The 13,484-nt window shown below is 43.1% G+C and overlaps 1 protein-coding gene across 1 annotated transcript in view; it reads right to left on the minus strand.

Moving 5' to 3' along the window:
* Positions 1-11,196: 11,196 nt before the first annotated feature.
* LOC134537608 (aldehyde dehydrogenase, mitochondrial) overlaps positions 11,197-13,484 on the minus strand; it is a 108,492-nt gene continuing 106,204 nt past the window's right edge. The window contains exon 10 of the mRNA XM_063378218.1: positions 11,197-11,495. Coding sequence (XP_063234288.1) covers positions 11,345-11,495 — 151 coding nt within the window. The 3' untranslated portion in view covers positions 11,197-11,344. The remainder of the gene's footprint in view (positions 11,496-13,484) is intronic.

The raw sequence follows: 13,484 nt of genomic DNA on the forward strand, positions 1-13,484 counted from the left end.
AAAGGCATAAATACTAACGGTTTTTATGTTAAATACTATAGAATATATATGAAAATTAAATAAAGAATTTTTCACCCTAACCACTTTATTTTTCAATGAATCCAATAAGATCTATTGAGTCATACAAATACAGATTTTCATATTTTAAAAATAATCGCAAATTATTACATATTATTAAAATTGTGGTTTCATTAATACATAGATAATATAAACACGAAGAGCATAATATAAAATCAATAAATAAAATGATTAAATAAATGCACGGAACGACGAACCACATCAATTGAACAAGTTTAAGTTGACTTTGTCTAGCCGAAGGCCACCCCAAAGCCCGACCTGCACCCGCTAACGGAACGCACCCCTAGCCATGGTCCACGCGAGTCAGGTGAGCCTTCAATGCCAAGGTAGAATCAAGGGACATGTCTCGACCCCAGTTCATTAACATGTACATTAGGTTCACACCTCAAATTTGCATCAATAGGTACTCCCCAGGCAGGTAATCCCGTTAGGGCATGGTCCTGGTTAGGAGAAAGATGGGTCTTTTACATGCCAGACACTGTTACCATAGCCTAACATGGGTTCCTTGAACCCGGAAATAGATTCGCCATTTCCAATCGCGGCATGTTACTGGAGAGCGCCCGGCTAGGTCGAGAGGTTGAGGAGACCCATCCCAACTTCGGCCCCACCGAAACACCCCCAGCTCCGCCGTCACCCCCAGACCTCCAACAGAGCCAGCCCCCTCTGAGAGATCTGAGTAGCAACGACACGGAACCATACCTCTCACATCCCTGGGACCCCTCGGTCACCCAGTTACTCATGATCCAGCTGAGACCTATCCAACCTCTACTAGCTCAGCAGGCTAGTACCCGAGCTTAAGTAGCTCAACACTTCCACTCGTCAACAGGACGGGGACCCTTCGGAGTGTTCTCCAAGCATAGGAGGACCACTACCACCACGTTTCCTACTCCAATCCTGATCCTGAGCCATTAGAGGAAATCTCAGCATGGAACTATCACAGTAAAGGATCAGTCCCATGGCACCCTTCATCTTCAGGTATAGTGCTTTCCCAAGCAGCCACATAGCGGGAGAGCACCCCCTAATCCGGACTTGGATGTCCTTGGGTACTTCAATATCAGCATATCCCCCGCCCGAAGGTTACAGCTTTGCCAGAGCCCGGGTAGGTATGGTAACACTAAACCAAGGATTGCCTTAATTACCATCCCTTAGACTATCCACCGCCCGAAGGTTACAGCTTTGCCAGAGCCCGGGTGCCCGGACAGGGAGCGAAACCCCGCCACGCTACCGCCCTTCGCTATTCCATATGCATCCTGGATTCTTCACGTTGAATCCAATGCTTTGAGACACCACCTAGGGTTTGGGGGTCCAAAACCCCCCGGTGGACTTTCTGCAGGAGCAAGTCGTAGTCACCTACTCACAGCTTACTAATCCACCAGAATTCCCGTTCCGACAAACCGAGGAAATCTGAGGAGTGGGCACCCCTTGCATTTCCCATATTTGTTTAAACACTGGCGCCACGAGAAGGCTATGGGTTGCCGTAAGCGGGAGAGGCTATATATTCGCATCGCACGCCATTTTTGGATCTTGCTGAGAGCTTCACTCAGATACTAGAGCCGACTACAACTCCGACACTTCATAGGTCTGCTCTTCATCCCACAAGGTTGACGGGAAACACTGTGGGACGCAAGACCCTTAAGCCAGCATTAACAATTAAACATAAATTAATAATAACTCCAATATTAATTTGAGGGCGTACCGGTGTTGAAGTTGGAATATTGGTGGAAACTAATGGGTGCCACCACGTGAGTGGGCACGTGGACCCGGCTGGATAACTCTAACTCAGGGCATTACGTGGCCCGTGTGCGGCGAGATATTAGCCCTCCTGACTTTTTAACACACCGCCTGTCCCTAACTAAGCCCACTCTCAGCATCGAGCACGCTTCTAATTACCACAGTGGGCTCTCAGGGCGTCCCACATGCCGCTGACCAGGTTAAGGACCCACATGGCCCCTGAACACAAAAACATGTGACTCAATTAAATTGGTTTTATTACTCACGTTACACGTCCTTACACAATCATCCCTTGATACTGCTACAAAACGCCCCAGGCACGAATCGAATTAGGTGAGGAGGCGAACCACGCACGTGGTCGCCTCGAGTTGCAGACACGTCCGCCCTCGGCCGGCTGGAGATAGAGACTGGGGAGAGACCCGGGCTTGCGGAAGGCAACATGGCGCCCTTCGCGCCGAACACAATTACCGTTACAACTTAGCTATGGCGTGCCCCGGGTTATTATTGAAAAATAACATAAATCCTTCTACAAAAATAAGTAGGTACATCACATCCATACCCAGACCGTCTATAATAATTACTTATACGATATAAAACAGTTTAAATCCAGTTACGTGCTAGTTCCTCCGCCGCCTGCTAGAGAGCGTCCTTGCTCGTGCTTGCACTTATTAATTACAAAAACATCATGATTTGGTTAAATAAAAGACACTCACATGCACAGCCGTCGTGACACTATTTTGGGGCGAAAATAAAAGGATTACAATAATTATTAATACCAATTAGGGGTGCGGCGCACTGCAGCTAAGTGCCCTCTTGCCGGGCTAGCAACACACACACACACGCACGCAAGCGGGAGGTTTCAACAGATGGTGGCGTTTGGGCGGTGGCATATCGGGCTCAAAGGGGGCCGCAGGCCCGGACGACGTCAAATTAAAACCCTCACCTAAGGAAAGTGCAACACAGGAGTGCCCGAGTCACTCACGTGTGAACTTACCTTAATAAGTTTTTGAGTGCCTCCTTTGCGGCCTTCAGCCTTAATTAACTATAGTGTTGTGTTAACGTAAATATTACCTCCCTATTTTTTATGTGTAACTAGCCCTTGGAGCAATCAGCAAGTAGACATCAGCCCTCAGGTCCTGCGGTGAGTCTAAGGAGCTGTACGTGAAAATTGGGGGTGTTTTCTGGGAGGGCGCCAGGCTAGCTTTGTCGTATAACCGTGAGTGGGTCGATCGGCCCCAGCGTGTCCCCTAGACTCGGTGGCTTGACTTGGAAAGTAGCGCCGGCTGGGTTACTCTCTGCACCATAGAAAAAATCGACCCGGAGTCGCGTGGGGAGTTGCGTTGAAAAAGGTATTTGGTGATGACTATAGTTACCAGTCGTGAAGAATCAGAGAGACAAAAATTGAAGGCTCCCCACGGTACGCGTACGTCCGCTCCAGGCCGCGAGCTGGCCAGAACTGCCGCAGGGGTTGGCATACAGAGGGGGGCACTCCCTCTGTGCGCCACGGTTACGCCACTCGTCTCATCTGGGTAGAGACTTGGCGAGGAGTGTGTTCGGCCAGCAGGAGCCAGTACTGCGGGCTGAGGCCGGACTACTGGTCTTCAGTCGGTACGACGTCAAACGCCCCCCCCCCCCCCCCTGAAGCCCGGCCTTGCACGCGATCAGGCTCTGTGGCTGTTTGCACCCCTAGCATGTCGTTGAATCCCCATCATGGCGCCTGGGGTGGCTGCGGCTGGTGGGGCCGGCGCTCTGGACCTGGTGGCTGCGGCTGGTGGGGCCGCGTGAAGGCGTGATGAGGTGGTGGTGGTGTGCAGTGTTGTGGTCGTGTGGTGGTGTGGTGGCCTAGTTTTCACAGCATGTCCAGGCGGTTGGGGCTCTGGGCGGTCGCAGGTGGTAGTGCGTGTCCACCAGTGGTCGAGTTTCCTCCGTCGTGCCCTCGGGATTGTGGGGGCCGCGGTGGCCCCTCTGGGCCCTCCCGAGGTCGTACTCGGCCAGGTACCCTGGGAGCCGCCTGTCCCTGACGGGTCTCGTCACTTGGCGTGTGGGCGGTTCATCGGGCGCTCCTGGTGGGTCGTGAGGCGTCCAAGTGGTGGTCGTGGTGGTGTTGTTGTGGTCTTCCGTCGGGGTTGTATGGCGGTTGCTCGCGTCGTGGTTGTTGGATGGCCCGCTAGAGTAAGGTTGCCTCCTTCGTTCGGGTATACCCGGGGTTTCTACTGCCTCGTCGTCGGGTTCCTCCACGACGGGTGTTGTGCCCTCAGGTAGGGTTGCCGCCTCCTCCTCATGCGTAGGTGATCACTGGCCCAGCCGCACAGAGTTGTAGTTGTTGTCCGGCGGCGCCGAGTACCACGTCGTCGGGTTCGTCGACGACGGTGGCAGTGTCTCCCAATAGGCCCTCCGGGTCGCTCAGTGAGACGTCGGTGATGGTCACCTGTCCCGGTTGGCGTGACGTCGTCTCGTGCGTGGGGTCTTGTGTATTACTTGGTATTTCCAGGTCGTCGAGGAGATTTTCTGGTGTCCTGGTTCGGATGTCGTGGTCATTCTATCGAGATATCGATATTCGTCTATGTGTGCGCACTCTATACGGGAAGCATCATAACCAAACAGTAATTATTGCAACGAGCACTGGCTACGTTTTTATAAGCGGTACACTGCGGCGATGGAGACTAGTAATGAAGGTTATAATGTTTAAAAAGTCTCTAAAAGAAAATTTACACATCAGACAGCTTCGTATTTCCGTTATTTAAATAAGTACACGATAATTTCTGAATAAATATTATATTGCCGTCACCCGACCTCTGTGAAAGGCCGGGGGGGTACCTGACGGGCGCTACGGGCGTCGCTATGCTCTTGTTGTCCGGAGGGGCGCCAGGCTAGCGGGCTGCTAGGCCGTTGATGTTAAGTCGTGGGTACTCTGCCCCCGCATGCCCCGCCAGGTACACAGCTTGAATCTAACCTGAATGGTTCTCCCTTGGCTGTGAAGGCCGCTCGGCCGTGGGGAGGACGGGAGACTACGGAAAATGATTGTACACGAGTTGGTGAGAATTACATTTAATTTAGGAGCTTCACCGGGGGTCCGCGTGGGTACACGGTACGCTCTAAACGTCCGCTCCGCGGTTCAGTCCCGCTACAAACTCTCTCACCAACACTTGGCGACATCTAGTGGTTACACAAATAACAAAAAAACACAACACTACGCGACACTGAAATGGTTACCGCGGCAGTCTCGCGGGACGTGGGTCGATGCTCGCTGAAGACGGCCAGTGCCGAAAATTAATGGGTGCAGGGGGGGCTCGATGAGCGGGCTCCTAAGTTCGGCGAAACACTTACGTGAGTGATACATTACGCAGCGCGGTATCACAATGAAGACGGTCTGGATAGGCCCGGTTCCGCAAAATACGCGCCGATTCAACGTGGGCAGCGGTGAATTAATAAAAGGATTTAAATTTTAAGATGTAGTGCAGAATAAAAATAATCAATGAAACTAACTTGAATGCTGCCCACGGACACACGTCTGTTCTCGGCGCGGAGTGGTTGGAGACTGCCGAACATGGCCGCCTCGCAAGGAAGAGAAACTTTCTCTTCTTTGAGTCGGCACCAAAAAATTATAATTTAATTTGTTATATGATGAGTAAAAAACATACTCCAGGTGCTTGATTAAAACTTTGCACCTGGTAAATAGTTGCTTAAGGCTTAACAGATGTTTTAATTAATTTATTAATTTAAAAAGCGGCACCAAGTTGGCGACTGTAAATTTAACTACAACTTGTCTCAATGAGCACTGTTTGGGTTTGAATTCCCTTAGTTTGGATAGACCACTATCATAGGCCAATTAATCAAGGCCAGTAGCAGCTGTGGCTAGTAACGAGGATTGTTTTCTGTTCCGTGCGTGCCGCGCACGCATGGAGTCTCTACGACGCACTTGCTCACTGCTTGTGATTAATTAATTTCGTCCTAGTGCCTCGTTTGGAAATTGTTTTCCGTAGTCGAGCCCCCGGGGTTTCGTGTCCTGATGTTTTAATTCAGTTAATTGAGGTCACGCCCGGGGCACTCGCTTGACTCAATCCGGCTGGGCAAGGGGCGTGCTCCGAAAACGGGATACGGTACTGTTGGTGCGGAGCACTGGCTTAACGGCCCTGATTGGTACGACGTCAATATTTATACATTAAAATACATCGTTTTATACAGAAAAGATACCTACACAAAGCGCTCGGCATCTAATAGCGGGACCAAAAACATCATGCGACGTTTACGCGAGAGGTTTTTTTTAATCCAAATTTTGACGCCCTAAAATATGGGTGCGACGATTATGCAATAAAAGAGGGTAATTGTTACACAAATTGTAGCTTCCCAGTTTTAGTTCGTATTCAGCTGCCTCCCATCCCTCTCCCATAAGCCATATGATGTGTACTTAAATCCATTTCACCATTGTAATTTTTAATTGTGTAAATGAGTAATTTTAGTTGGTGATAATTTTGAAGGTTTATCCAGAGTAACTTACTGTGTAAAAAATTGTGACTAGTTATAATTATTAAATTTTTAATTATAATTTAATATTAATTCAATTTTTTTTAAATATAACTTCTGTTCTTTAAAAATTTACTTTATATTCCAAATTTTGTAACAGTACCTAATTATATTATGTATCTTTCTTGTTGTGAAGCTTGTTGCAGAATCATTAAAAAAAAACATTACAAAACATTTAGAATCTTCCAATCTTTTAATCATATACTTCAAACACCTGGGAGTTATATCCAGGTCATCACTAAAAGAACATAAAATTATTATGTAGATGAGTTTCTGGTGTCAAACATAAGTCTCCAATTATTAGGCTACATGAAAAAATTTTGGTTTTGAGTTAAAGTAATTAAGTATTTCTTGTACCACAATGATATTTATTTATCTACATTAATTAATTTTTTTTATGCCTTAATGTCCAACAGTCTATTCCTCAAACTTCAGCTTATTTAAGATGACACACTGTTACAGAATTTAAAAATTAACATTTTATCAACTCAAAGAAGTTTAAACAATTAATTAGTTTTAGGTATCAGCACATATTATGCAAGTTCATATAAGGGACACAAACATTCTCTACAAACAGGCTTCAAAAATTTTGTGGAGGTCTATACTCTAAGCAACATAGATTTTCGAGGTTGTGAAATAAGCCGTAGCCAAATTACTAAACAAAAATAAGATCCAACAAGATTTAAATTCCATTCTGCTGTCCAACTGCTAAATTTCCAAGTATTAAAGGCAAGTTCATGTGACAAACACAAGTGATCAGTCACCATAGGCGTGCCCAGACATTTCCATTAGGGGGGGGGGGGGGCTGCCAAAATTTTAAATCAGAAGCTGAATTTAAAATGTTAAATAGCCTAAATACATTCACTCATTGACTTGTTTATATTTTGTGCAGTAACAACAAGATATGTTTACTAGTTAATATTTATATCCATTTAATTTTAACAATCTTGAAAATATGTTTTTTTTTTTCCATAGACAATGTTTAAAGGGTACTTACACAGTTTCCCCCCTCAAATTTTCCAATAACTTGGTCCAGATCTACCTTGAAATGAACTTCTTTTTAGTGAATACAAACATAGAAATTCAGACAACAGAACTTTAACAAACCTCTTAAAATATGTTTTTTTTTTGCTTTGAAATACATACATAATCGTAAAAAAAATTAAATCAAAATTCTAGATGACACAGACGACACTCAACTCAAGAATACATTTCTGATATCTTTAAATTAATACTACTGAAAGTTGGGAGTTTAAGATTAATTGGAGAGTATGTAGGGCATTCAATTGATTACAAACACCGACAGTTAATTTTTTTTTCTATTTAAGCTCATTAAGGAGATTCGTTCAAGAGATCAAATGAATTTTACCATGTTGTGTTAGTAAATAGTAAATGTTTATTCTCAATATATGTTCTAATCTATATTTTAATGTTAAGGGCGCCGTCTGGCTGGAGGATTATGCTCGTTTGAGCCCCACAAGTCGGGGAGCGATAAGGGTCAACACACACGCTTCAAGTGCCCCGGCGGCACGTCTACACACAAGGCACCAAACTTGCGTGCAGAGTTTTCGTCCCACGCTTTTTCCACGGGACTTTAAGTGGTGCGTATGTCGCTCTGGTGGTTTCACTGGTTTTTACATATAATATTTCAAGATATAGTAGTCTGAAAAAAGCCATTTTTGGCCATTTTGAAGGCCTTTGGAAGAGTGTTTGCAAAAAACACGGGAGCTTGAAAGCACCATAGTCCGACATAGCCTGATGTGTGATTTCTTTTCGTACGAGGTGGACGCACGTGAATTAAATTTTTCAACAAACAAGTACGACAAACACTCTGCAGCACCGTTTGCGCGCGAGGCAGACGGCGCCCTTAAGTAAAATACTACCGTACAAGTTATGCATTAATGTTACATGCAAAGTGGCTTAATCATTAATTTCCGTTATTTGAACAAGGGCTCATCGCATAGAATTCGGACACAGCTAGTAGCCATGGCATTGAATATATATAATATTCAATGGCCATGGCCTCTCATGGCTATGAAAATGTGCACATATAACCATCTTTAATCTGCTTTGTAGATCAGGCTGGCGCAGACATACAATTGAATTAGCACAAAAATAGCACATACGCAGTCATTGGACACACAGTCAGCACGTAACTACAGACTGCAGTAAAATATCAAAATTATGTACAGTCACATTGAACGTTTGTATGATGTTATAATACATACCGTGCCTCAAGTTTACACCCAGCTATAAGGAAAAGTTGTGGCTAGCCTTCCCTTAGCCTAATATCTTGGAAATCGAAAATCAGATATTTATGTGTCTGTGGGGTTTTATTAGACGTAACGAAAGCTTAAAATAAAGAATTACGAAAGCTTAAATAAAGAATTACAGATTCCAGGATGTACATTTCTCCTTTAAATTAATTGTGTATTGTGTATTAGTTGAGAGTGTTTTACGACCCTTTAACAGCAACATCTTAAGAGCCGATAAGTGTGATATTAAGTGAAGGACACTATGTCCAAGCTAAGATTTGAAGCCCGGACCCCTCACACCTCAGACCTCAGACCAGCGCCTAAACGATTACACTATGGGGGCCGGTTACAGATAAAAGGTTACAGGTGAACACTGATTTACAGAACTATATTACGTGATTACAAAATAATTGGGGGGGGGGGGGGAAATTTAAGTCATGTTGTACCTATTGTTATGTACTATGTAATAACAAAACGCCGCACAAAAATCAAACTGTTTCCATTTTCAACAAAGTCTGATTCATCTTAGTTTTAAGTTTTGACAACTATTCAGTTTTTGCTACTAAAATAAATAATTTTTGAGAGGGATAGGAGAACCCCGAGAAAACACGCCTACTTGTGGCATCACCCTAGCGCGATTCCTATTACATGCAAAAAGCTGGTAGTGATTCCACCGGAAATCGAACTCGGAGCATCTTGGTGGAAGGCTTATTCTCTTACCACATACAAAAAATTTTATGGTATGTACCTGGTTGGTAGAAAAATACATTCTTTTCTAGCATTATTTCGTAATTTTTAAAATGATCCTCACACGACACAAGAATGAAACTAATTGCACTTTTTTATAATTGATTTTCTTGGGTGCATATTTTTGTTAAGTAGTTGAAAACTAAGAAATACTAATTTGTTTAATCTAAACTAAAAAATTCAAACATACATACCTATCCATCGCTAAAATAACGGACCACTGCAAATGAAGCACTCATTCATATTAACATTTTAAAGGCACACCACACAAGTTTTTTCTACTGTGCTTGACCTGATCTGGCGAAGTCGGAGAAGTCACTGTTTTAAACGAAACAACAATTGTGACAGGTTGGTTGAGTTTTCTCACGGATATTGGGTAGAAATCCCGCAGATAGTTTTCAAATCCAGGAAGAAAAAATATTTAAAAAAAGAGAGAAGAAAGATTATCTTGTGTTTACTGGCTACAATCGCATTCTAACTTTTCATAGGCTGCAGTCTGCACGTATTTATGACAGCGATATTGGAGGCTATTTATACATGTTGATAACTTCCCCCATTTGTGTCACAGATGCAGGAGAGCAATAAACATTCCCGCGTGTAAACTGTCTGACCGAATTCAAGTATAAGCTATAGGCCAATTTAAGGGACCTCATGTTTTAAATAAACTAAGGCAGCTGTATTTCCAGAACGATAAAATGTTTAAAAATATTGTTAATTAACACGCTGCAACACTGAAACACAGTTTGAGTGTCACAGTGCCAGGAATATACGAATATTAACGAACGCATTAAAGAAAATGCCAATCTGAGTGATTACATTAGGGGGGGCCATGGCCCACCTGGCCCCCCCTTTAGGCACGCCTATGTCAGTCACCAACTTTTGGCAAACAACTCCATTACTTAATCCACATCAATAATTACACCTCTGTGGCTATTTAGCTCACTCCATTCCACCATAATACACATAATTGTCACTCCTGTGCTATGTAATTACTTTATTTGATACAGGAATAAAAATAAGTTATCAGATGAAGCCTGAAGATACTAGAACAACAAAAGTAAAATTAATGTAGCTGTTACAACTGAAAATACATTATGGTGCTTGAAAGTGTGCATGTGTCATTTTTCCTTACAAGTCACAATAGTCTCTTCAGAGCTTTATTTTATCAATCTTCCAGAACACAACACGACCAAATGTGCCAGAAACAGAACTTGGTAAGGGAAGGAACTTACATTGCCATTGCAACCCACGTGGCATGCAGCGATTACTAATACTTGTTCCTATGTCACTTATGTTTCTGTTAACAATGTTACATAACACTGATCATTATTTATATGCTTTTTTCTGATATACCAAGTTTATTTTCCAGGAAAGTTTATACTGGAACACTTCTTACACACAATGTGTGAGAAAATGCAAAATGCAACCCCTCTGCTACTTTGACAATGGTCCTCACTTTATCTGGAGGACTTTGAGCAATAGCTTCAAGTCAAGCTCAGCTTACATTGGACGACTAGACAATGGAAGAGGTCAGCTTGCTTCATGCCCTAGTAAAACAGATAAGTCAAAAAAAGAAACAGGCAAAGCTACAAATGGAACACAAGACATAATGTGTTACAACTGTCTGCTATATTTACCATAGCCCAGTCCCCTCGTTAACCTGCATAAGGAAGCAAACTATTATAGGAAAATAATTACAGTAGGTGATTTCTATACTACTGGAGCATTTTTCTCACAGCTTCTAATTTTTTTACTATCTTTGATGACAGTATTTTAAACAATTTAAAACAGGAAATAATTAAGATGTAAAAGTAAATAATAGCAACCTTTCAAAACGTGAAAAGATTTTCAGCACTCAAACTTAGCTTACGTCAATGTTTATTTCAAGCGTTACAATTGTGAGAAATGAAGCGTTAACGTTGCAAAGTAAGAGTATTTTTTAGTTGACATTCAAGGCAGTGCAATCAATAGCACCACGACCTCCATGGAGCAGAGCAGGCGTGAGCAGTTCAACTGTTCTTCTGGAGTACCCTGACGATGACTGTCTTCACCTCGGTGTATGCTTCCAGGCCATAGGAGCCCATCTCCCGGCCGGTGCCAGACATCTTGTAACCACCGAATGGCGCTTGCGGCGTTGCGAAGGAATTGTAGGTGTTGATCCTGAGCACACAAGCATGTTACAAACTCACACTGGGCTTGTAGCACAGCATGACTGGGGTGACCAAGATGTTTCAGAGGTGGGAGGTGCTACTGTAGCTAAATACTAGTGACATGTCTAATTTACGCAATCATATGCATATTGACATGCACACACACATACACACACACACCCACAAAGTACATATGTCTTGCAAGAAAGTTCAGTAGCATGACACACAAATGTCATATAGTTTCAGTGTGCTACAGTTTTCATTGGCTGTAATTACTGTGTGTGATATTTTTAAAACATCTGAAGTGCAACAAAAGTTAACTTTGATACTATGTAGAAGAAATTTCATCTCAACAAGGTCCCCCTGGAATAAATCAATTCCACGAAGTTCACGATAGATACACACATACACACACTCACACTCACACTCTCTCTCTTTCCTTTTACTATTTAAATATCTAGAAAAATTGCCTAGTTTAATTTTGCCACATTCAATATGGTCTTCTTAGGGCAGCCACATATTTGGGCCAATGTTTTACAACTCTGTCACTTTGCTTGTTGAATCACAGGAGATCTGATAAGTAACATTTGTAGTGATATATTACAAGTCTGGGATTTTAATTCCTTCAATTTGTTTCTTATCTTTAAAGTTATAATGTACATAAAGTGGTAAAGTAGCAGTGATTCAGACAATTACCGGTGCTATACTATAACCTTGCAACGAAGGTACTTTCATCTAGCAGGAGCATGAAGTTCACTATATATATATATATATGTATGTATGTATGTATATATATGTATGTGTGTGTGTGTATATATACACACACACACATACACGTACCGAAGTTAAATTTAAAATGCTCGAGGAGCTTAAATTCTTATTGAAACAGTCTGCCACCCGGAGTAGGCCTCGAAGACAGAAAGAAAGTAATTAGATTAATATATGCAAAACGGATGCTAACGGATCAGATATTACCAAAATGAAGTTGACGAGGTGCGGGAGCGTCCCACTCCGGGCGGCGGAAGAACAAGACTTACTCGTCAACAGGGTGTCATGGCGTCTCCCAACACTCGAGTTCCCGTTAGCTTGTTAACTTATAATTAATCTAATTACTAACATAGTTTATCCTTTTAAAAATATAGTAATAATTAAACGACAATTTCTGAGACTTCCATCTCATTTCATAACAGTATACTTAATTAATTATTGTCTAAAGATTATTCGTCGGTAGTTCCTGTAGTGGCCACGTGTGGCGCTGCGCCGTCCTTCCTGTGACTTAAGACTAAACACTGGGTGAAGTTATAAAAACACACAATACATAGCCCTTTATTTCTTTACTTATTAATTACTATTTTACGTTTCTGGGCCGTCACACTGCCTCTTGCGGCTCACACACACACACACACACACACACACACACGTCACCGTGGTGGGCGGTTCAAACAGAGGGTGATGGTGGGAGGGTGGTGGCGCTGGCAGAACAGGGGACACATCGGGCTCAAGGGAGAGCGCAGCCCTGGTTGACATCAATTGCCCCCCCCCCCCCCCCCCCCCTGAAGAAGCCCGATGTGGCAGCTGTGTCGTCGTCTCCGGCGTGGTGTCGTTGGCAGCGGGTGATGGTGCTGAGGACGTCGGGGCCATCGCCATCATCCTCAGTAATATCTAATTACCTTAAGATACTACGACATATACATTTCAATCTTATTTCGAGGCTCTTGAAGACAAACTAGTATGTCGTCAAGATATTACTCGGTGGGTGATTTTAATGTCCCTGGTGTTAACTGGTCTTCCTATCTGACAAATAATACCTTATTACAGTCATCAAAAATAAGACACAATCTCTGCTTAATTTCTCTTCCAGTCTTGGTCTACTACAGTATAATATTTTTTATTCTAAAAACATTTTATATCTTTGTTTTACCAATTTACTCAGTGTATAGTAATCAAAATAGAAGAGTCACTCATTTAAGAAGATATGTATCATCCTGCTTTAAATAAT

Source organism: Bacillus rossius, chromosome 1, assembly GCF_032445375.1.
Source record: "Bacillus rossius redtenbacheri isolate Brsri chromosome 1, Brsri_v3, whole genome shotgun sequence".
Taxonomy (NCBI): domain Eukaryota; kingdom Metazoa; phylum Arthropoda; class Insecta; order Phasmatodea; family Bacillidae; genus Bacillus; species Bacillus rossius.